Consider the following 21,796-nt stretch of genomic DNA (forward strand, 5'->3'; position numbering starts at 1 on the left):
TGTGTGTGTGTGTGTGTGTGTGTGTGTGATCATAGCAAATCATGGTTTTTGAGTACTTTGCCAGGTTCTTTTCATGTCTGCGGCCACATTTTGTCACTGCTATGGCGTCGCCACGGTGCCCCCCACTTTATGCTCCTGGTCCGATTTGGCCTCGCGACCGACGTGACCCACTGCAAGGTGGTCTCTAGTTGTTTCTTGCGCATGCTCATGTCACAAAGCAGTGATGAGCATGTTGGAATAGAGAAAATGGACGTTACAGATGTCATTGTTTATCAAACACTCCGTTTTAGACGTTCAACAATCTGACCCTTAGAAGATTTTTTTTAACTCGTGCATGTGGACGAGAGGCCAAATGTACAGGAGAACATCAGTTTTCAAAACTATCTGTATATATGTAGACAGAGCTTGAATTTCCGTTTACTTGTACAGGTTGAGTTACCATGTTTTTATGCTTTTATCAAGAAATCTTATCAAGTCATTCATGCTTTCTCCCATTAGCAGATTAATATAATATAGCTTGTTCTGAGCAACTTTCTCTACACAATACTGAGCATGTAAAGAAGACCTTTTTTGCATTGACACATTTAAATGACTATACACCCCAGAGAAATAATACTTTAAAAAAGCCTTAAGATAATCATGAGTCCTTATAAAAGAGAGCCATTTATGTCAAGCTGTAACTCACAGGACCCCCGTGCTGCCAGCAGAGGAGGCAGAGTGGAAAATGAAAAGGTCTCTGTTGTAACCACCCACTGTAGTCGTGATAATAATGATCAGAAATGGCATGTGCCTAGCCTTTGAAATAATGACACTGATAGATAAAGGCGGCGCATTTCATCCTCAGCCAGCAACTGCAATAAACGGAGAGAAACTGAAGGAGATGATTCAGTAATACTCAGATTTGTCACACAGAACTTCAGTGCACACAATCCGACGACGTAAATACAGTATGCAGTCCTATTGGATGAGCTGCTGATGCTAATGTGTACCCCTGACAGTACAGAATATCTGTTCTAATATTGTTTACACCTGTGTGATCTTACAGGCTGCTAAGTATTTAAATGAATCAGGTCAGTTGGAGATAAGTCATTACAAAACAATGTGAGAATGAACTGAAAGGATTGGTCTGGTGATAGTCAATGTTTTTCTTATTGTCTATGTCCAATGTTTTTTAAAGTTCCCATATCAGACTTATTTTTATGTTCACACTTTTATTTGGGGTTTCTACATGAACATGTTTACATACTTTAATGTTAAAAAAAATGCATTTTTCTCATACTGTCTGTCTGTATACAGTACCTGTATTCATCCTCTGTCTGAAACACTTTGTTTTTTCCGTCTCTTTAAGCCCCCCTGTCAAAAAAATTCTGGGTCTTCAACATCAGTGATATGTCGTCTTTATACCATCACTGCAGCTGGGGAATGACTTTAACGGCACTCTTGCAGCACTCTTGCATCAAAAATAGTATAGGTGTGACATCACAACCGTGCAGAAGTCCAGACAGCTCGTTTAAAGGCACAGTTTCAGAATACAGGCTGTGTGTATTTCTCTATGGATTGAGCGTTTTGATACTCACAGTATTTATATAGGACTTCAACCTGCTCTATAATTTAAAAAAAGAAGACATGGGTATCTCCCTTTTTACAATATGTGACCTTTAATCCACACTTCAAAAATAATCCCCACCAAATTCACTTTTTATTCTCTTTAGTATTTTTTTTTACCAAGAATTGCAGCATCCAGCTGTTAGGAAATGGCTGAGCCAGTTTTAAAGATTTTAAACAAATGGGCTTTGGGCTGAGTGCCACTAAACGGGTAGTGAAGTAGAAAATGATTGAGAGATAGACAAACACATCATTGGTTTTGGTGTTTTCATGGGAGAAAAATATATACAGTGTATATTCAGTAAATAGCACCAGCCGTATGACAGATGTTGCATGACAGTACAGTGCTTAGGCACTTTCAGTTTCAATTTGCCCATATTCACAGTGTATATGTGGTTAGTATGTTTTAGAGTATTTTTTACAACATGAACAAACAAACACTTCCACATTGACACAGAGATGTCAGTGTATTCACCTGCATGAGTATATAAACCTGAACTGTTACTGCAGTAATAATATGCACGTCTTTTGTAATGAGATTCTCACTGAGCTGTCATGTCATACTTGTGAATCTGTGTTTTTCTCACACTCCTCCTCCATCTTTTCTCATCCCAATTAGTTTCTGCTCATGCAACTTTTATGTAACCTCAGGGAATGATGAAGTGACTCTGATTACATTTAAAAAAAAAAAAAAATCTATCTCAGTATCTTTCTGAGTTGTCCTTTGCTCACCTTTGGCTCCAGATAACAAAGCTCCCCTTCTACAGTAATTAATTGCTCAGAGCCTCAGAAGCTTGCACAAGTATAGTGTGTGTGTGTGTGTGTGTGTGTGTGTGTGTGTGTGTGTGTGTGTGTGTGTGAAAATTCAGTTCAATTCCAACCAAAGTAGTGACAAATATACTGTCAATTTGACTTTGTAATTAGTGCTGCACATCTTGTATGGAAGTTAATTACTGGCAAAACTATTAAATATACACACAACAAATTCAATATAATTTAATCTGCAAGTCAGAAAATGCAAGCAGGTCTGATTTACCAGAGCTTTTAGAAAAGTCAGTTTCACTGTTGGAATAGCGACTCGGATGTGATGTGAATTAACAAGTTGGAAACTCGATATGACATTAATGCAGCATTAGCCTGCCACCTGCTATCAATAAAACATGGAAACACTAGTTATTAAAAGAAAATGAACAATTCATTTAAAAAATACCTTCACACCATTTGTGTTTCCAGTTTGACTTATATGAGATTGTCTAGTCCTTGAATGTGTTTTCATTCCTCAACTTTTTGGTTTTCAAAGAACTTCCTCATCCTTCATGCCAATCAGTATAAATTTGCTAACAGTAGGGGGCGGGAGGCCTCATTTCCCCAGTTTCCTCAAAATGCAATCAGTGATTAATCAGATATTCTGCATCATACAAGGACAAAGTTATCATGCCTGAGACAAAATCTATGAATGATGATGGTAGCGCTTACCTCCTGGGCTGTAATTTTCAATATGACAGGATAGAGGGGTGAGAAAAAACTAATCTGTACTTTCATCATCCCCAAAAGAAAAATCAATGAGACGGTGAAAAGGAAAAGAGAATCCGGGAAGTTAAAGTGGCTGTATGTAACTTTCAGTTGTGTTGATTCTAGTGGTCACTTTGGACAAAAGTGGTAGTGTTGTTACCACACCTGCTGTCCTAAAGGTCTTTTCTTTACGATGCTTTATTGCCCACTGTGTATTACTGAGTTAGGGTTACCAGGAGGTCATATAGTTGCGATGAATGTTTTGCTCAGACAGAAAATCATTGATTTACTATAACATAAGTTACAGATGTATCATTGCATTTTGCTGATAGCGATTTAGAGTGACTGAATGCTGTAAGCTCAAAGGTGGTCAAACGGGCGGAGGGTTGAGTGAGGTGTATGGAAGTGGGAGACGAAGTGGAAGACCTGAGAGTACAGGTGGGTGTGTTGATGTGAACTTTGGATGTATCGTGAGCTAAACCGGGTATCGCTGTCACTGTGGCACGAGCCAAAGCATTAAGCGTTTGTTGAACCAACCAACTTAGTAATAACTTATAACAATATGTCGCATTTTATGAAACCCCCGGACCCTTTACACAAGTAAAGAAAATAGTAGGCCAACACAAACACGGACTGAAAGGAATAAAGCGTGTGTTTGGTTTTGAATCATTTCCAATCCTGTAATTGTCTCCATCTGTTGAAAGCCCGACCGAGTGTGGCTCACATTATTGTTGTCTTTGACTTTCCTTTTCCCTTTTAGCTTGTAGTTGTTCTTCGTTCTTTCCCGTGATGGCTCTGCCCCCAGTATCAGCCACAACTACAGCAGGTAACTTCTAAATAACATTAAAATACAATTAGGCTGCTATAAAGAAATCTCCTGCTAGCTTTTACCTAGCTCTGCTGGCTTGATATGCTAACACAGGCTTTTCTGGTGTTAAAAAGAAATTTGTGACCCATCAGAATGTGTTACTGTAGAACTGGTCTACCTGCTCCAAATCATTCTGTGACTTCAGGGGAAAAATCTGACCCCAGCATATGCCTTAATGAAACCTATGTAAAAAATAGCGTTCTTTTCACGGTTAGTCATGGTGGGTGTTACAGGTCATTTAAGACCATTGTATGAAAAATGACTTGAGTTTTAGAAACATTAAAAAGTTATATATACCCCTTTTTAGCAAAAGCCAGAATACAAAAACATACAATATAAATACTCCAGTATATTCCAAGCAGTTCTCACCCTGAACCCAATCTAAATACAGCACACATGGATTCTCCTTCACACCCGCTCTGAGTCTCTGAATAGTGTAATCAACAATTGTATAATCATCCCTGTTTGACTTTATTAAAGGCTCTCCTGTGAGCTGGCCCCACGCTGATCGATGTAATTAGACTCTCAGTCATATTAGACAGAGAGCAATCATTTGTGCTTCTTGTTTTATTTTGGGCTTTTACTTCACAAAGTGAAGAAGACTATTGTAAATGACAATGTGCAAAAGAGCAATCAATAGATTATTATCATCATTATGTACTGGAGAATGTCAGATCCTGCAAATCAAATTTTGCAGTTTTTGTCTGGCGTTAATTTCATTTTAAAGCACTGGCGTTTGTTAGTTGAGAGTTGAAAGTGGTCGATAATTTGTGTGAAGACAAAAAAGTCCTCAAGGCCAGTTTGACACTAACCATTTGGTTTGGGTGTTACACGTGCATTGAGTTTTCTGTGTCACTCAGCTGTGAAGGCATCATTTTGGGGTTCAGTGTTGACCAGTTTGATTTACTTCACCACTGCTTTCTCGGTTTATAGGAATATCCAGCTTGGTCTTATAGCTCCCCCTAGTGGCTCATCTGTTGAGTTTGAACATTTTTATGGGGAAAAAATGTTTAAAGCATTTTATTGTCCTCCTTGTGTCTATTTTTTGGGTCTTTGTATTTTAGAAAGCTTTTTGTGATACATATACTTGCCAAAAGTGTTCTATAAATAAACATGACGTAAGACTTTATATTAGAGGAGGACTTTTATTCAAAGCTTTGCGCAGGATTGTATCAACAGGGGAGCAGCATACAACTGAATGGACAGATCGTCATGGTTACATCTACATAGAAAAATAAACAAATCAGGCACAATGCAAAAAGCCAAAGGAAAGGGGAGACAACAACTACAAGTACAACTGAAAAAAAACTTCATGAAACACAAACCCTTCTAAAGTCTAAATCACGTCCAGTGGATCTTTATGGCTTGGTCAAAGTAAAAATCAAGGTAAAAATTTTAAGACAAGTGAATATTTTTTTATTTCATTCTATACTTATAAAGTTGTCCGGGCAAATGTGTCCAGCAGTGTTCTCCACTGGCAAAAAGCAAAAATCTCAATTATTACAAAAACATCCCATACAATAAACCTTCCTAACTTTACAATATGGCTGTCATTTTTGTTCTCTTTAATCATATTTACATCTCGTGTCAACAGTAATTTCACCAAAGATCGATTCATAAAACTGCATCCAGTATTTACATTCTAAGTACAAAACTGTTATAGCCATAGGAAAACCCCACCCAGCCGCATCAATTCCCAGAAACCTGCAGAAAATGTTACACGATTATTTTTCTGCCCTGGAGAGGGATCAACAGTTTAACCAAAATTTATTTAGGTAAAGTAGAAACAACTTTTATATACACAATGAATTCTCATCAAAACAGACCATAACAACTCAGACCGGATTTTACAACATTGATTCCACCGCTGTATTCTTAAAGCCAAAACCTTTAATACTTAATAAAGAGAATTCTCTAGGAATATTGGTAAGGAATCTTGGTCATTTTCATGTAATTGTGAACTGACTGACAGTAAATATACAGTGCTCCTTTAGGGCGGGTGGCCTTTGTCACTGCAAACAAAGCACACCCTAAAAACCTCACGATAGAATGTTTTTTAGTTTAGTTTCACTGCCACCCGTCACGTTAGAATAGAATATTTATTTGTCATTGCTTTACAGACAACGAAAAGCAGTTTTAAACTATCAGTATTGATTGTCAGTGTAAGCCTATAATCTATGCCAAACATCCTTTGGTTACACTGTACAAAACAGGTGAAAGTATGAGCCATTTTGAGATGTAACAGAAGCTTTTCTTTGATTTCTGAGATATTACATGTACTGTGTGGTTCCCTGGAAAAAACTCTTTTGATACCGCCATCCTGTTTCGAGTCCGGGAACTCCTGACATCAGTCTTTTTCGTTCACCACATGAACCTCTGTGTGGCCGTGCTGTCCGGCCAGTGGAAGCTCTTACTGATGAAGATGTAAAGTGTGGCAGCATTGACCACGGTGTACAGGAGAAACTCCACAATGAGTCTGGTAAGAGAGGGGAGAGGCATGTGCAGACGGTACATCAGATAAGGAACGATGAAGTACCTGAACTCCAGCAGCTTCTGGGGGACCGTGGCAGCCAGCAGGCACGCCAAGAACGCCAAACTCCAGAACAGTGAGCGCGACTTGAAGGAGTCCAGAAAATTCCACCCTGCAAACACATACGCGGGGACGAGGAGAAAGCGCACCAGCTCGTGCCTCTGGAAAAGCCTTTTCCACACGTAGAAGGGGAAATGGCGGTTATCTGCTAGGAGGTACTTGTGGACGAAGGTGAACTTCCACACCAGGAGCAAGGAGACGCACGTGACGAAGAGGAAGAACAGAGGCTGCTTTTTCAGAGCCTGGAGGAAGCGTAGAGCGCGGTGGTAACAAAGCGAGACGGGGAGGGAGAAGAAGAGGGTGAAGGAGAAGAAATAGAGGAGTTGCGGGAAGTTGAGGCAGGCTTCGTGGCTCGTCCTGTCACCCACCACTATCCCATCATTCAGCACCACGAACCCCAGGAAGCCCACGCCGACCACCGCGTACGGCCAGGCCACGAGCAGCACCGCCTTCACATGACTGGGTGAGGTGAGGAACTCCAGCGTGAAAAGAACCACTTTCTTAGCTCCGCTGAATGACAGAGGGACCTGGGATGGAGGAGACTTCTCATCCCTCTTTTTCGTATGCTCCACCCTCCAGGCCTCATCCATTTTGGCGGCCACTAAAGTGCCTGCGCAGAAGGCCACCCAGATGATGTTGGTCTGGCGGAAGAGCACGGAGCAGACGCCGAGGAGCGCCGAGGCCTTGTGGCAGCCATAGAGCGTCATGAGGTAGGTGAAGAGGGTGAAGAAAGTAGATCCGGCGTCGGTGTAGTAGAGGAAGTTAAAGAAGTAGAGCACAGGGAAGGTGGATAGAGACAGCGCGGAGAGGACTCTGCGTGACGTTGTTCGTGTCTGGAAGAGAGGAAACGGGATTTCAGAAAAGAGGGAAAATGACAAACCAGATAACTCACGCTTCATCATCTTTATACCTTCTCCCTGAGGTGCAGTTTGCAGATGAGCAGATAGAGCAGGTAAAGGTTGCCGCAGTTGAACAGCAGGTTGATGAAGCGCAGCATGGCCGTGGAACACACCACCTGGCCGGTCAGGTCTGCGAGCCACACCACGGGCTTGATGATTCCCACAGAGACAAGGTAAAGGCCTGGGAGAGTGGTGATCATTGGGTCCCACTGCAGAAGAATCAAAACCATGTTAAGGGCAGTCCACCAATCTCACATGCAGATTATCTGTCTTGTTTATTATCACTCTGCTGGTGAAAATAGATGTATATTGTATTTTGTGGGGGATCTTTCCAAAAAGATACAATGAACCCTGATTATATCTTAGTGACATCAGAGTTATCTCGTCTTGGATTTGGAGATTACAAACTTATAACACAAAGACTGCGTTACAAACTGGAGTCTGAAAAACATGAGTGTTTACCAGACAGGGAGAGTCTATAGAGCAACATGTCAAGATGCATCATGGATAGGGTGACAAGTTGTCCCGGTTTGACCGGGACAGTCCCGATTTTGAGTTGCATGTCCCGAGTACCGATGCTAAAATGTCCCGGTTTACATGAACCACTCTGAAATTGTCTCGGTTGTCAGTCATTACATAGCCGATGTGGTCTTCTTATAGCCCGTTTATTAACTAAAGCCATGTAGAAAGACTAATAAAGTGTCCAGCGTATGATTTTAACATTGTGTGTATGTGTGTGTCAGCCAATTGTAGCAGTCTGAGTCTGCATAATCTGTGCAGCCAGCGTTAAAATGTATATTTTCCAATGCTCCTTCTTATGTCTTGTTTTAGCGGACAGGCCGGCTGCACACTGGCTGCGTGGCGTGAATTTTGCTGACACCTGTGCGCAATTTCACAGTAGGCTATCAGACAACAAATGGATTCTTGCCCAAATTCACTTCTCTAACAAATATATGGAATGAATTTTTCCAATAGGGAAGCTATCTGCTCTAACAAATGAGACTACATTTATGTGTGTAGGTGTGGGTCTGTGTTGTTGGTTAGAATACCACTGGTAACACTTTACGCTCAGGGTACATGAGTTATCATGAATTCATGCATCAATTAACTGATTACATATTATTATGCATTATGTAATTTGTGATTTATGTATGGGAGGAGGCCTAGGGGAAGACCCAGGACTAGGTTGAGGGATTATATCTCCAACCTGGTCTGGGAAAGCCTCGGGATCCCACAGTCGGAGCTGGTTGATGTGGCTCGGGAAAGGGAAGTTTGGGGTCCCTTACTGGAGCTGCTGCCCCGCGACCCGATACCGGTTAAATAGATGGAGATGGATGGATGGATGGATGGATGGATGGACGGATGGATGGATGATTTTTGTATTACTGCATTCCTTAATATCCCATGAATCATTAGGAATTGACGTGTTCATAGTCTGCCATCTGTGACCTCTTACATGAAAACCTAAAACCTTAGTTATGTGGGCACATCATTATGACTTGTGATACATTGTCATGATTGCGGTCAACAATGTGCAAATTTGGATTTGAACACAACTTGTGCATAACGATGTACCCACCTTACCTAATGCTTTAGCTGATGTGTTGTTCATGCATGAGGTCATGAATGAGAGGCTGTGCACTCAGGTACATTCCTGATGATTCATAAGATATAAAGAAAACAAGTAATGCACAAATCAGGAATTAATTCATGCATGAATTCATTTTTTCATGTACCCTTACTGTGAAGTGTTACCACATCTTTAGTTCAAGCCTGTGGCAGCAGTTCAAAATAATTAGTTTAGTGCCATGCAATGAAAAACCAACTTTTTCACAAGTTCAGTGGGTGCATTTTTCAAAAGAATGCTTTAATTCTGAAGAATAAAGTTGGTCCCACACAAAACTCACTCAATGTATTGTAATATTATTTCTTAGATATGTAAGCTACAAACCAAGAAAATTCATGAATATTAACTGAGATACCTCAGCAGTAGGCCTGCGTGTGCTGTTGGCAAAATAAATTGTGTGTAATCTGTCTGTGTCATGTCTGACCTGGGCTGGCACATGTTCACCTTAAAAAAGCATGTGCGTGCACGAGCACTACTGTCACGCGCAAAGTGTCCAGGTTTTAATTTCGAGAAATCTGGCCACCCTAATCATGGAAAATGTAGGATTTAGCTTTCTTTTTTTTAAATCTTAACCCATACTAGGATCTAGTGGTAAGTATATCTCGGCCTCTGCTGCTTCAACTTTAACCATCAGACCTGTTGAAAACAAACGCTGGAGGAGCCCAGATTCAGGTGGGTTATAGCATTCATATTTCCATACCACAAAACAAAAACTACGTTACATGTTTTGCGGTGAATTGGCTTGAACTGTGATGAAGAAAACAGATGAGTGCAGTCTATATGAATGATGCTGGCTAAAGCTAGCCTGCATGTAAACTACACGACCTTTAGGCACATCCACCCCCGCTAATGCCATTTTCTATAGTCCGACATGGAGATTAAAAGCTCGACAAGCTGCCACATCATTTGCAATGACAGCAGCTCTGCTGTCTGTTAGCTAACCTTAATCCGCTACTCCCTTTGTAATGGCTACCGCGACTTTCAGGAAGCCACTTTACCTCGTTGAATTTCCCATGGCAGTATTTCTGAGCTTGTGGGATATGAAAAATCTCGTCCATGTATGGCTCCCTTTGCTCCCGAGTGACTCTTGAGAACAGCAGGCAGGATATCAAAAAGTTGGTGCTGCAAAGCGCAGTGAAGATGTAGCCTTCAAATTTCTCCATGTTTGATGACGAAATCCGATGTAAAAGTGAATGCATTCCAAAGCTAGCTGTAATAATATTGTGTATTCCGCATAACTCGCGTATTAAAACCACTGTACAATCTCAATTGCGAGTGAAAGTGGTTGAACTCTGCGTGCATGAGTCTTGATGCACGGGAGTTTGATGTCTGACAGCTGGCGGTCCGCTTCGGAAGCATTCTCGGTCCGGAACCTCAGGTGTAGGTATTAGTTCCTGGTTGTGCTAAATAGTTAAGCACGACACGTCTATAGTAATACTAATCACCATAATTATGTACGATACATTAAAAACGATAATATATTAGTATATCGTTTTTTTTGCCCCTGTGCAATTGTTTTCCTGAAGAGGAACTTTCCCTCCCTCCTCAGTGTCACCGTGTTATGGTTCCCCCTCGTGTGCGGACCGTGCAGTCTGAGATCCAAACGTTCACGGGAAACCGGGATTTTCTTCATAGGTCGTGAAGTTCCAGCATGCATTTAACAAACAAACTAGAGCTTTTTCCCGACAAAAGAGTGACTCAAATGCTTTTCAAGGAGGTCAAAAATGCAGCCGAGCTGAGACAGTGTGCGGTGGAGGGTAAAATAAATGGTGCCTTGATCAACCCAACGATGGTACGACATTTTTATTCAGCTTTAGCTACGTTTTATCAAACTTGTATGCACATGATGCATGTTCCTATGTATCTTTATTAGCTAACTAAATCATTGCTTTTCCGCACGCAACTCCATTTTATGCCAAATGGGAAGTAAAAACGTGCCAGTGGAAGTGTGGCGGCTCTTTCAACACGAGACTTTCTTTTTTTCGTGTAGCTGGTGGATCCTTTCCAAGTGCTGGTAGCTGTCAACAAGGCTGTTAACTTACAGAAAATTGGGAAAATGAAGACAAGAAGTTTATTCTCAGAAATAATCTTCAACCTGTCACCTACTAATAATGTAAGTAACCCAAACTTTATTTTCTTTGTGTCATTATCCAATTTTTGATCTTAAAATTCATCTTTCAAACTTATAATGCGTACAGTAAATACATTTATCACGTCAGACATGCGGGAATATGTCTTGCTTTCAACATTGCTAATTGCAGATGCACTTTTAGATTTTTACAGATGGAATGGAAATGTATTATTTTGTGTTAAGTATACCTACTGATGATAGTAGCATAGGATAAATAAAATAAAGTATACTTTTTATTGATCCCCTGAAATTCCAATTTTAGACTCTGCCTATTTATTAGAACACACTACACACAGGCCTGAAAGACACACACATGCTCAGGTCCTACATGACCTGACATACCGCCTACATGAGTTTGGGGGTAGGGGGGGGGGGGGTAACTAGTCCACACTCTGGTCCTCTTAATACATCCATGCCGTACTGTGGTCCGTACAGGGACTTGAACCAGTGACCCTCAGGGTCGCTACAGACTAAGCTACTGCCACCTGATGCACGTGAATAAACTCCTAACAAAAAGGAATCCTATAATTTGTGTGCCTTCCCTAATACAGATCTCCGAGGCGTTCAAAAGGTTTGGGAGCTCTGATGGCGATGACTCAGTCCTGGTGGTCTTGGTTCACAACAAAGATGAGTCACAGCTTGTGTCAGACATCACAGCCAGGGTGAGCGGACGCCAGGTTCCAGCGGAGGAGCTTTCCTCGCTGACAGACCATGCAAAAATCAAAAAGGTGCTCCATCTCTGCTTTAATTTTATGTGACTCGTTCCATTTAATCAGGTCGTGTGTGTGTGTGTGTCTTGTGAGGACATTTTTAAAGAAAGGTTGAAAGTGATAATAGTCAGCTTCATTCCAAAATACGAACTGACACTTATGGCCATACTTACGAAATGGATTTCCGTGGCATCTCTTTTAATCTTACCCCTTGTTCTCTTTGTTTCAGCTGTATAAAGTCACAGCGCAGGAGGAGAAGTGTGGGACTCTACTTGACGCAGTTGTATGCAGAATGGCTACCAAGGACGTCATGTAGCTGTGACAGGCAAAAAGGACCGGAACAAGACTCATTAAAAACAATAAAACAAATAAATGCTTGTCTTTTTTTATATGAGCTGTGTATTGATAGTAATAATGGCTTTCCTGCAGTTGTTGTTATTATACCACATTGTGAAATCCAACAACATGCAAACATTGTCTTTTGTGTACAAAACTCAAATCGATGTCAACTACAAAAAAAGTCAAATTTTTCCCAGCTGTAAAGAAAATGTATGTTGTTTTTTCATATACATTTTCATGGACTTTACTTGTCTTTTCTCTTGTTTAAATTTTCTATATTATTGTTAGACTAGACGTTTGAGAGGCAATTGGCCAAGTCTGGGGAACCCTTTTGGTGACAGTTATACTTGTCTTTTTTGACAGCAGGGGACAGTGATGTAAAGCTGGTCTCATGCTTAGCAGTTGGTGAATAATGAATCTAAAATGCTGTGGGCCAATCATTAACCGGAGCTTGAGAGTAAAAAAACATCCACAACAACATGAAACAATCAGTCAAACCCTGTCAGCACAAGAATATTAAATGTATGGAATGTGTAAAATGTCACAGCATTACTTTTTAGTGTTTACTTTTTATTCACTTTCATTCTCAGTGGTTTTTGAAAGCACAACATACTCTTAATGAAATTAGATTTACTGGAGGTGTTTATTAAAGCAGACTAGTTTCACACACTGGAACAAACTAAATTACATTGAAATGAAATGTTAGTGATTTACTTGACATCATGGCACTTAAAATGCTCAACAAGAGAGCTTGGTTATAGAAAATGAATGTTGAAAGTTAATGTTCATTTCATCATGATTCATCTGAAAACGTTCCAAACAAGTATTCTGTGATGACAGACAGAGATATAATTTTGACCTGAATAGTTTTTCATCTTCAGTGTTCAACTAAGAAAAAAAGTCACATTATAGCAGTGCTTATTTGTTAGTCTGGGAAGTTGGCAAGCTCGTCTTTTCCGATGTTGCCTCCGCTGAGGATGCACACCACGTTCTTCCCCTCTAGCTCGGGTATCTTGCTGTTAACGATGGCAGCGAATGCAGCAGAGCCCGACGGTTCCACCACAAGTCCAGACCGGTAGAGGGTGGACACGGCCGCCTTGATCTCTTCATCGTTGATAAGGACAATCTCCTCCACATAACGCTGACACAACTCAAAGGGCAGTGTGCCTGGGACGCAAAGAAAAGGAGGGACTTAAATTACAACCGTTCTTCACTCTAAAAGTAGCCTATTATTCTTGTAGCAATTTGTCCCCCACCGTAGCAGGGAATGCAAGACAGTAATATTTATACCTGTGTCCTTCACAGAGTAAAGAACAGACTTCCAAGAGTCTATTTTAAAGTAATGGGGAGAAAGATTGAGAGAAACAACTTTTGAGATACAGTACCTGCAAAAGGTGGTGCAAGTCCTGAGGCAATGCTCTTGGCGTCCATGCCCACTGGCTTCTTCTCAATGAAACTTTTGTACATGGTGCAGGCTGAGTTAAAACAGAAACACAATGAGCCCAAAGTTCACTGAGCTGCTGTACTACGTGATGGCTCTTTATGCTAATATCACAGGTAAGGCTTTTACTCGTCTGTGTTAGTTTTACCTCCTTCTGGTTCCACGCCGTAGATTCGGGTCTTATCACAGCCTGACAGTTTGATGGCAGCAGCTACACCTGCCAGCAGTCCCCCTCCACCACAGCACACCACCACCACATCAGGCTCAGGCATCACCTCCAGAATCTCCATACCTAGACTGGAGCATGCACACACACACACACACGTTTAGTTCTAATAGATAGACATTTGAATAATCCAGAATGCTCTTGAGTGTACCTGGCATGTCCTGCTATAAGATCCAGGTCATCATAGGAGTGCAGGAAGGTCATGTTCTCCTTCTGAACACAGCGGTTCACCACATTCATCAGACAGGAGGTCGGAACTCGCTCCACCTCCACCCCAAAACTCTTGAGGACGAGAAGGACACTTTCATTACAGAGCAGAACTGCTGCAACCTAAGGCATATGTCTTTTGGGGATTAATGTGGATAAACAAATTTGGCTACAACTATAACAGCAAATCACAGCGTAAAGTGACATAATGTCACATTCGGCCTCCACGCGATGGCTTTGAGGGTTTGTGAGCTGTCAGCAGATAACCGTAACCTGTATGAGGATGGATCTGGACACGGGGGCTGTGTCCGGCATCACCACCTTGCCCTTTGAACCATAGTGTTTTGAGGCGTACGCAAAAGACTTCCCATAGTTCCCAGCAGACATTGTGACAAAATGACCTCCCTTCGGTCTCCTGGCAAACTGACTGGCCACTCCTCTGATCTTGAACGACCCTGTCAATTAAAAGTAAGACAATTCTTAAGTAATAAGGTGAGGTGTGAGATGAATCAAAGTGGCGGCGCCCAACCTGTTCTCTGCATGTTTTCCAATTTGATGTGGATGTTGCAGTGGCTGTTGAGAGGCAGAGTTGTCTGGCACCAGGGGATCATGGGAGTGTTGATGACACCCAATGGACTGCTTCTCACTATCTCCCTGGCTTCCCTCAGCAGATGCAAGGTGAGGCCTTCTGCAGAAACCTCGCCCATCTGTGTAAGAACACAACTTAATATCAGTAATACGTTTGCATTTTGAAGCCACCATTTTGGCTGAGAAACATAGTATTACAATATTATAAGTAAAGTTACTCATTTGTTTTTAATTATTATAGTAGCTTTTAATATCTATTTTTATAAGATTTTACATCTGCCTTTAACACTATCCTAACCCATTCATTTTGTGTACAAGTACGAATAATATTGTGCATTTTTAGCTAGCCACTGTTTTTGAATTTTACCCTTCTATGTTGTAACGTGGCAGTCCACGCACCCGTGCAGATTTATTAACAATAGCCAACATACCTACGTTGAATTACAAAACCTACTCTTTCAAAAGACTCGTCAAGTAAACCAAAACTATATATTTAGTGCATGAGGCTTATGTCCCACTGACCTTATTATTTGATTGATTTCTTCTGTTACTTTAAAGTGTGACAGCTCCGTAATGTTTACAGTGTTACGTTTTTTGCGGCTCCCACCAGCAAAATAGTTCCGTTTGAAACGTGTTTCAAGTCGGACGTTTTATATTAAACGGGCCACAAACATGGCTTCTCCTTGAAGTGGCGATGGACAGTTACATGAGAAAATAGTATTAACAGGAAAGACAGTAGTTCTTTTTGTTTTAGTTTTTTAAATGGGGTTTATTAGGCACGTCGTGTGCGCCATGTCTGGCGGCGTTGACAGCTCTGTCGCGGCGTTGTTACTAAAGAAAAGAGGTGAGAATAAAACTGTCTGACAAATACACACAAAAACACACCTGAACTGACTCGTTCGTGTTACGTCGTTAGCTAACCAGTTCAAACCGCTCTACTTGAATACATAAAATGTCAGAAACGCAGCTATTTGTTCTCTCTTCCATGTGAAGGTTACAGTGTAACAGGAGTTTTCATGAAGAATTGGGACTCACTGGATGAGAGAGGGGTGTGTACCACAGAAAAAGACTGTGAGGACGCGTTTAGAGTGTGTCAGACCCTGGACATCCCCTTCCATCAAGTGTCATATGTCAAGGAGTACTGGCATGACGTTTTCAGGTATTGGTCGCTTAATGCCTGAATAATAAACACTTACTTACTACTTACTTAACACCTGCACTACCTGATAGTGTTGTAGTTTCTGTTCCTGTTTTTTCTCCCATCTACATCACACACTTTCTGTTTATCTTTAATATCGGTATTTATATTATTTCATCACAAGTACTTACTTTTCAATATTTATGGTCTCAGGTTAATATAATTTAAATTATGCTACTGACTCTTGCTTCATTACTCTAGTTACACATTCAATTTAATTTTAACGACACTTACGCTGCAATATTGTTTTTTGTATCATGGCAACCACACTTTAAAATACCTTTATTTGACGCCATTTTGCTTACTCAGTCTACCATATACCATCTATTGTTTGCCTGTATTTCTTGTGTGTTTACTTGTTTGTGTGTTTCTATTTTTTTGCTGTTATTGAATAAATGCTGCTGCTGTGACAACAAAATTTCCCTGTCGTGGGATGAATAAAGTATAATCTAATCTAATCTAATCTATTTATTGTATAACTCTGTAATGTGAATGTCAAATCTGTTTTTTTCTACTTGTAGTAAACTATTGAAGGAATACGAGAAGGGGAGGACGCCCAACCCAGATATACTATGCAACAAACACATCAAATTTAACCATTTCTACAAGTATGCTGTCAACACACTGGGTATGTAATTATAATGTGGTCATACACTGACATAAACCAAGCAGCTTAACATCTCATTTTTTATTTATTTTTTGGGTCGGGAAAGCAGTGGGTGGTAGTTTGAGGTGTGATGATTGAATTAAAAATAGAGCGGTTTAATTGGCGTGTTGTTTTTTACTAAGGTGCTGATGCCATGGCAACAGGCCACTATGCAAGGACGTCACAGGAAGACGAAGAGGTTTTCCAACAGAAACCCACAGTGCCGCCGATCACTCTTTTTAGAGATCGGTTTGAGATTAGAAATCGTAAGTTTGATCTTGTCCTCCAGTTAAATGGGTCACCTCTTTTAAATCTAAGTTGGCAACTGTTTCCCTTGTTTATTTCTGTGCTTTTCAACAACAACAAAAAATCTGTTTTAATGCTACTCTTGGACTGAAATTGTACCTCAACACTTCTTTTAAGATCAAAACATCTAACAATCTTTTTTCTCTTCCCTCTGCCTCAGCGGTGAGGTTGTACAAAGGAGCAGATCTCCTCAAAGACCAAACCTTCTTCCTCAGTCAGATCTCCCAGGATGCCTTGCGACAAACCATGTTCCCACTGGCTGGACTCACCAAAGAGTTTGTTAAGAAGATTGCTGCTGAGGCAGGGTTTCACCATGTGCTGAAGAAAAAAGAAGTACACACACACGCACACACACACACACACGCACGCACACACACACACACTCTTTGCAAGAAACCACATTGACATTAATCAGGCAGTTGAACAGGCATGATAAATCTAATATCCTGACAGAATAACTAACCTGTCACCTATTGACGGCTGGTTCAGTGCCTTTAGCAGTAACTTTTTTTCCTGCACGCTCTGCAGACAGGAGAACTATCAATCTAACTTCAGTCTTTCAGCATTTTTATAATAACCCAAAAAATGCTTCAGACTTAGTCCTCTTAGAGGGCTGATAAATGTCCTGAGTGCTGTCATCTCCTCCTTCCGCCATGATTCCAACTTCAAGAAATGCACATTGTAGGCTACGCAGTGCACCGTGATAATAATGATGTTTTAAATAAAAACTGTAAATGTTATCATCAACATTTTTATCGTGGTTTACCGTTACATTGGTAATGGTTATATCCCTAATTGAATGTTAACAGTAAACCTTATGTCTTTCCAGAGCATGGGCATCTGCTTCATTGGAGAGAGAAACTTTGAAAACTTTATTTTGGAGGTAAGAATTTAAATGCATTTGTTCTGCATTGCAATTTGGCTAATGTGACTTTTTTTCCTTTCCTTTCCTTTTCTTTCCTTTCCTTTCCTTTTCTTTCCTTTCCTCATTTTTCCTATTCCATTGTTTGTTTCTGATGAGCTCAAAAGCTGTCTTTTCTTAAGAGATACATGTAAACCTATATTGTTTTTTCCCAGTATCTGGAACCTAAACCAGGGAACTTTGTCTCCATTGAGGACGGAACTGTCATGGGAACACACAAAGGTATGTTTGTGGTTTTTGAGGTTCTCAAATTATGAACTGTGAATTCTAACTAAATGAAGAACTGGTATGCCACTTTTACATTACCAGACAGACTGAATATGACTTAAAACAACTCATAGTGTACTTCCTGCCCCTTTTCTTGTCATTTCCCTACATGTCTGTGTCTGTCCAGGCTGGTTCACTCTGACGCTGGGCCAGAGGGCGAGAATTGGAGGGCAAAAAGACCCCTGGTTTGTGGTGGACAAAGACATTGCTACTGGAGATGTGTTTGTGGTAAGAAAGTATGTCTGTGTTGTTAAAGAGGGTGAATTTGTCTGTCTTTCTTGACACATTTGTCCGAGCCTCTGTATGTTGTTCGTTTCTAAACTAAAAATATAAAATATATGATATAATGTAAATGTGTAATGTGTAATGCCCATTAATCTGTTGAGAGCCAGCACAAGGATGGCCACATCAGTGTTTTATGTTGTTTGTTCCTTGATTGGAAAGCTCACTACCATTTAGGATTCACATTTATTTTGCTCACTTTTTTAAGGTGTAGGCAGGTGTGAAACACTGATTGAAACTGGACCAATTTCTCCCCACTCAGGCTCCAACTACCAATCACCCGGCTCTTTTCCGTGACACGGTGCGAACGGAGCGTTTCCACTGGGTAACCGTTGACCCGCCTCCTGAACTAGTCAAGACCCATATGATGGAGTGTCATTTCCGCTTCATCCACCAGATGCCGCTCAGTGAGTTTTCCGTTATCAGTGCCGTGTGTACACTGATGAATAAGAGCCAGTGAAATACATTATTTTTACATTATATGCAGGCAATACATTATTATTTCCTGAACACAAAATACCACTTTTTTGTGCTATCCAGCTCCCTGTACAGTGACACTAAACATGAACGGCTCTGTGTGGATCTCTCTCTCCCAGCCAGTCAGGGCTCTTACAACTGGACAGGTAACAGCTAACATATAGAATACACTGTAATTGCATAGGCTTACCCTGTACACAAGTTATAATGCCAAAAGACCTAAAAATATACACGCAGTTCCTCTTTTTTGGAGTATACGTGTATGTATGTATGTCCTTTCCATTCCTCCCCCAGTTTGCTGTGCTCTACAAAGGAGACGAGTGTCTAGGTAGTGGGAAGATCGTACAACTGGGGCCCAGTGAATACACACTTCAGCAGGGCAGAGAACGCTTGGCAGCAGCCGCGCAGCACAGGGAGCAGCAGACGCCTGAACCAGCCAGCTGAGATGAGCTCACAGACGGACGTGGTGGAAATGAGCTCTGTCCGATACATTAGGTAGAGCACACTGTTCATGGAAATAACACTGTCTCTCTACACCGGGCTCTGTGGCAAAGGGCCTGCTCTGGAGGCCATATTAGAGACTGCAAACGGGGGTTTATTTTTAAAAGCATAACTTCAATGTATTTTAAAACAAGGACAAAAGGGTTACTCTCTGCTCTGTTTTTAGTAGTTTGTGTTTAGACATTGAGAGGTTATCTGTGAGCTGCTCCGACCATCTGCATCCAGGCCAAAGTGTGTTTTTTGATTGGAGACTAGATGGTACTAACCAACAGTAACCTCATTTAAAAAAAAAATGAATCAAGCTTTTCCGTCTATTTCCTGTAAACATCTATCGTTAGATCGGCACCGACAGCACAGCAATCGCTGTCAGGTACAGTATGTCTGTTTCTGTTCGTGATATACACGGGGTTGCCATTATTTATACTCCAGCAGTCCTCCATTGAACGTTCATGATGTCATTAGATATGCCATTATGCATTGCCTGCACCTTGATATAATGGTAATAAAGGCAAAAAAGACATTGATATATTTGATCTGGTATTTAAGAAGTGCTGGATGTATTTTCAGTTGCCCCAATTGTGGTTATCCTTTGGAATTGAAGTTGTCATATCTCAATCTAAAATCAAGCTCACTTTAAAAAAATTTTTTTTAAAAGTAACCAGCTTTAAAATAATCTAGCAGATGGAAAGCAATCTATCAACCTAATATTTTATTTGGACAGTTTTTGTCTTCTTATAGTACTTATAGTTGTGACCTGTGGTCTTTTTCAAAGATGCTGGTACCCTGGGATATAAAGGCTTACTGTAGGAGGTTCTGGTGGGATTTGACTCTAAGCTAGCAGGGGGTTACTTGTGGGTCGAGACACATTTTTTTGCCCCTCTTATCTGTGACTGTAACTGTGCATCAGTTTAATTGTGCATGAACACATGCTTACTTACTTACTTGTGTGTGTGTGTGTGTGTGTGTGTGTGTATGTGTGTGTGTGTGTGTGTGTGTGTGTGTGTGTGTGTGTGTGAGAGAAAGAGACGGCGATTAGCTTTGGAGCCAGTACCGACTCTAGAGTCCTAGTGGGAGAAACAAAGTGTCTCCCCTGTGCTTTCTGACCACGGTGAGACATGTGTAGCAGGAAACGTTAACCCTCTCCTTGATGTTAACATTTTTTTGGTGAAGGACAACCAGGAAAATATATAAATTATACAGTCTCTATGGTGCCAAAGACACACCTACTGAACAGTACATTGGTGATTGATGTTAATCTATGACTCTACTTGGTTCTTTGAATTATTGTCATTTTCTTTTTGTTTGTTAATTAATAAATTAAGTTAACACTTTAGTACTAAAGTAGAAAAAAAATACAAAGTAGTCACTCTGCACCCTTAGGTTATTTTGAAGTGTTCTGCTCTAAGCAGAAATTATGTTCAAAAGTCAGGTATTGGTTCACAGGATAAATCATTGCCTATAAACATGCCAAGTTAACAAACATGTGCAACAGAATATGATGAATTGTTCTATTAGCTCTTTTACACCCAAGTCACAATTTGAGAGAGATAATTTGATTGTTTTATATAGTTGAAAAGACAAGGGAATTCTTTAGTTTAGCTTCTTTATACTGTCATGCATGTTGATTCCATTATTTAGAAATAGAGTATTTTTTAAACAAGTACCTCTCTCTAAATGGGGTTGTAACTACTGTAAATACTTGAGAGAATAAACCTTATAAATTATGTGTTGGCTTATTTTTCATTGGCACGTATGCCTAAATATTCTCTCCAGTCATTACATTCCTGGGGCATTGGTTGTCGTACCGTTAGTGATCCACAGGGGGCGCTATTATACAAGATTAAACTCAAGGGGGACCCTGTTCTCGAGTGGGCATTGTTGTGCACTAGTCTAATTATACAAATTTGACCCCATCGTATTGTATGTTTCCCAGAAGATTAGATTTTGTGCATTTAAAAAAAGTTTGAATCTGTCATCACAAAACTTTTTTTTAGAATACAGAGAACATAAAGGCTCAAACACGAAATTGATTTTTTTTTTTTACTGCAGTAACATCATGCACTACATTAAAGTGAACATAAAAAGTCCAAAGACAAAATGATAAAAAGAGAGAATAAATTGTTAGGTGTTATACAATATGTTTCACTATTAGATAAAAAAAAAAAGCTTGTTTAGAGGAAACCATGCATTTTCTGTGATGCTATGTTAAAATGATGACAGTGTAATGACCATTCAACCGACCTCACCATGAAGAGCACAATCATGTATTGATTAACAAAGTAATAGTTAACAAAGAGTTTGTTTTATAAAGCTGTAACATTAGTTTTTTAAACGAGTTAAGTATAAACTCTGTCCATCTTTTTTTATTACATTGACAGAACCATCTTACTGGAGTGGACAAGACATGCCAACATATTTTTTATTTATTTATTGTGGCCTTGAAGTCTTAGTTCA

General features: G+C 40.4%; 4 protein-coding genes across 5 annotated transcripts; 2 read left to right on the top strand and 2 right to left on the bottom strand.

Annotated features, from left to right (window-relative positions):
* Positions 1 to 5,110: 5,110 nt before the first annotated feature.
* On the bottom strand, positions 5,111 to 10,541 carry alg10 (ALG10 alpha-1,2-mannosyltransferase). Its single transcript, XM_032504929.1, has 3 exons — positions 10,100 to 10,541; positions 7,486 to 7,683; positions 5,111 to 7,408 (listed from the first exon to the last, which is right to left on the bottom strand). Exons 1-3 carry the CDS (start codon positions 10,298 to 10,300, stop codon positions 6,347 to 6,349), a joined length of 1,461 nt encoding a protein of 486 aa, XP_032360820.1. The 5' UTR covers positions 10,301 to 10,541; the 3' UTR covers positions 5,111 to 6,346.
* A 95-nt stretch (positions 10,542 to 10,636) lies between these two features.
* Positions 10,637 to 12,739, top strand: tprkb (Tp53rk binding protein). 2 transcript variants are annotated; one of them, XR_004327693.1, is made up of 5 exons: positions 10,637 to 10,893; positions 11,092 to 11,214; positions 11,784 to 11,960; positions 12,172 to 12,425; positions 12,479 to 12,739. XR_004327693.1 is itself a non-coding variant. In XM_032504933.1 (4 exons), exons 1-4 carry the CDS (start codon positions 10,753 to 10,755, stop codon positions 12,256 to 12,258), a joined length of 528 nt encoding a protein of 175 aa, XP_032360824.1. In that variant the 5' UTR covers positions 10,637 to 10,752; the 3' UTR covers positions 12,259 to 12,739. The 2 variants fall into 2 exon arrangements, 1 of the variants encoding a protein (XP_032360824.1); XM_032504933.1 differs by having other exon boundaries at positions 12,172 to 12,739.
* Positions 12,740 to 12,905: 166 nt separating this feature from the next.
* srr (serine racemase) lies at positions 12,906 to 15,376 on the bottom strand. Its single transcript, XM_032504931.1, has 7 exons — positions 15,266 to 15,376; positions 14,685 to 14,862; positions 14,429 to 14,610; positions 14,100 to 14,230; positions 13,871 to 14,019; positions 13,667 to 13,756; positions 12,906 to 13,448 (listed from the first exon to the last, which is right to left on the bottom strand). The coding sequence occupies exons 2-7, from the start codon at positions 14,860 to 14,862 to the stop codon at positions 13,207 to 13,209; spliced, it is 972 nt and encodes a 323-aa protein (XP_032360822.1). The 5' UTR covers positions 15,266 to 15,376; the 3' UTR covers positions 12,906 to 13,206.
* On the top strand, positions 15,355 to 20,845 carry trmu (tRNA 5-methylaminomethyl-2-thiouridylate methyltransferase). Its single transcript, XM_032504930.1, has 11 exons — positions 15,355 to 15,587; positions 15,737 to 15,902; positions 16,463 to 16,569; positions 16,731 to 16,853; positions 17,054 to 17,226; positions 17,723 to 17,776; positions 17,971 to 18,037; positions 18,210 to 18,310; positions 18,627 to 18,771; positions 18,905 to 18,987; positions 19,136 to 20,845. The coding sequence occupies exons 1-11, from the start codon at positions 15,506 to 15,508 to the stop codon at positions 19,283 to 19,285; spliced, it is 1,251 nt and encodes a 416-aa protein (XP_032360821.1). The 5' UTR covers positions 15,355 to 15,505; the 3' UTR covers positions 19,286 to 20,845.
* Positions 20,846 to 21,796: the final 951 nt, after the last annotated feature.

The sequence above is a fragment of the Etheostoma spectabile genome, chromosome 23 (genome assembly GCF_008692095.1).
Source record: "Etheostoma spectabile isolate EspeVRDwgs_2016 chromosome 23, UIUC_Espe_1.0, whole genome shotgun sequence".
NCBI lineage: Eukaryota > Metazoa > Chordata > Actinopteri > Perciformes > Percidae > Etheostoma > Etheostoma spectabile.

Coding starts and splice junctions, on each gene's coding strand:
- tprkb (XM_032504933.1), top strand. CDS start 10,753: ATGCATTTAACAAACAAACTAGAGCTTTTTCCCGACAAAAGAGTGACT. Junction 10,894..11,091: donor CCTTGATCAACCCAACGATG/GTACGACATTTT, acceptor TTTTTCGTGTAG/CTGGTGGATCCTTTCCAAGT. Junction 11,215..11,783: donor ACCTGTCACCTACTAATAAT/GTAAGTAACCCA, acceptor TCCCTAATACAG/ATCTCCGAGGCGTTCAAAAG.
- srr (XM_032504931.1), bottom strand. CDS start 14,862: ATGGGCGAGGTTTCTGCAGAAGGCCTCACCTTGCATCTGCTGAGGGAA. Junction 14,231..14,428: donor CCAGATCCATCCTCATACAG/GTTACGGTTATC, acceptor CTCGTCCTCAAG/AGTTTTGGGGTGGAGGTGGA. Junction 13,757..13,870: donor CGGCGTGGAACCAGAAGGAG/GTAAAACTAACA, acceptor GTTTTAACTCAG/CCTGCACCATGTACAAAAGT.
- trmu (XM_032504930.1), top strand. CDS start 15,506: ATGGGGTTTATTAGGCACGTCGTGTGCGCCATGTCTGGCGGCGTTGAC. Junction 17,777..17,970: donor TTGAAAACTTTATTTTGGAG/GTAAGAATTTAA, acceptor GTTTTTTCCCAG/TATCTGGAACCTAAACCAGG. Junction 18,311..18,626: donor CTACTGGAGATGTGTTTGTG/GTAAGAAAGTAT, acceptor CTCCCCACTCAG/GCTCCAACTACCAATCACCC.
- alg10 (XM_032504929.1), bottom strand. CDS start 10,300: ATGCATTCACTTTTACATCGGATTTCGTCATCAAACATGGAGAAATTT. Junction 7,684..10,099: donor GCCATGGGAAATTCAACGAG/GTAAAGTGGCTT, acceptor ATTCTTCTGCAG/TGGGACCCAATGATCACCAC. Junction 7,409..7,485: donor AACTGCACCTCAGGGAGAAG/GTATAAAGATGA, acceptor CCTCTCTTCCAG/ACACGAACAACGTCACGCAG.